Source organism: Pteropus medius, unplaced genomic scaffold, assembly GCF_902729225.1.
Source record: "Pteropus medius unplaced genomic scaffold, Ma_sr-lr_union100, whole genome shotgun sequence".
Classification (NCBI taxonomy): domain Eukaryota; kingdom Metazoa; phylum Chordata; class Mammalia; order Chiroptera; family Pteropodidae; genus Pteropus; species Pteropus medius.
In genome coordinates, this window is record NW_024342475.1 from 1,718,016 (window position 1) to 1,719,510 (window position 1,495).

At 57.9% G+C, this 1,495-nt stretch overlaps 1 protein-coding gene across 1 annotated transcript; it reads right to left on the bottom strand.

Annotated features, from left to right (window-relative positions):
- Positions 1–417, bottom strand: NANOS2 (nanos C2HC-type zinc finger 2). The gene has a single exon (XM_039866039.1). The coding sequence runs from the start codon at positions 415–417 to the stop codon at positions 1–3; it is 417 nt and encodes a 138-aa protein (XP_039721973.1).
- Between the last annotated feature and the right edge of the window lie 1,078 nt (positions 418–1,495).

Consider the following 1,495-nt stretch of genomic DNA (forward strand, 5'->3'; position numbering starts at 1 on the left):
TCAGCGCTTGACCTTGCGTCCGGCCGAATTGCGCCCCGTTCGGCGGTAGAGAGACTGCTGGCCACCATTGAGCGGGCAGTACTTGAGCGTGTGGGCCTGGCCACCGGTGGCCCCGCACAGGGGACACACGTAGTGTCGCAGGATGGGGCACACCACCACGCCCTCCGGGGTCTTCAGCTGGTGTGAGGAGTAGACATGGCGAGACTCTCCATTGTGTTTGCAGAAGTTACACAGGGCTGCCAGGCCTCCGCTGGCCCCCGGCCCTCCCTGCCCCTGGTCCTGCCCCAGCTGGGGCCCAAGTCTCGGCACCCCAATCTCTTGGGCCTCGGGCCTTTGCCCCCGACTCTGGATCAGCGCCAGCACCACCTGGCTCAGGTTGAAGTAGTCCCTCCACATGTCGAAAGGTGGCAGCTGCATGGCATGCAGGCGGGGGTGGCCGGCGTCGGGAGGGAGGGAGGCCGGGGCTGGGGGCCAGAGGGCAGGAGCCACAGGTGGTTTTCTGGAGCAGAGAGGAACTGCACCCCCTTTTATACTCCCCAAAGACCCTCTAAGCAAAGGTGGAGCTTAGGATTTAAAGGGCCCACTCCCTGCCCATAACTCTTATCTGACTTTAAACCCCCACAGAGAACAGGCAGGAGGCCATCTCTCATGTCTCTGGTTCTCGCTGTGCCTCCAAGGTGCTCTGTGACATCCAGAAAGGACCCCCCTCTGCCTAGACCTCAGTGTCCCTATCCATTCAATAAGAGCAGTGGCCCTCACCGCCATCCTGTCTTTCCCCAAGGCTGGGGGCCCGCTCCCTCCATAGGCTTCAGAGCCATCGCTAGTAAGAATAACAGCCCATAACTACGGGCTGCAGTTACCTTCCTGATCTGGTTCAATCCTCACAACTCCCTGCGGGAGACATGGTTATAAATTTCGTTTTCTAAGCAAGTACCCGAAGCTCAGAGAGGGAGGCTCATGGGTCCAGAGTCACACAGCCTGCACGCGGCAGAGCCGGGGCCTTCACCCGGGTCCGTGGGACTCCAAAGCAAGTGTTCTCCCTGCCTGTCTTGGACTAAAACCTCACTTTTCACCACGTCCTGAACTTACTCAACGAATATTCATCGAAGGCATACTACAGTGTTCCATGTTTTAGAAACATGATTGGTAAACATGATTTGAACCTCAGATAGACGCTGCCATTTCCAATTTATAGAGAAAGCTGCGAGCCTCAGAGGGGTTAAGGAATGTGATCAAGGTCACGCCACGGGGAGGTGACAGAGCTGGGACCGCACCAGGCCCGGCTCCACAGACATTGTGCCTGGACCACAGAAGCAGTCAGGGACCTTGGCACAGTCTCACTAGGAACCCCCCGCCTCCGTCCTTGTGCAGTGTTCCAATCTTTCATGACATTCAGGACCAAACAAAAGCCTTGCCTGTCCACGCCACCCCCATCCGTGGTCTCCAGTGATCACAGTCCTCAAGGCCCCTTGTGTCAGGCACTGGAAACTCAGCA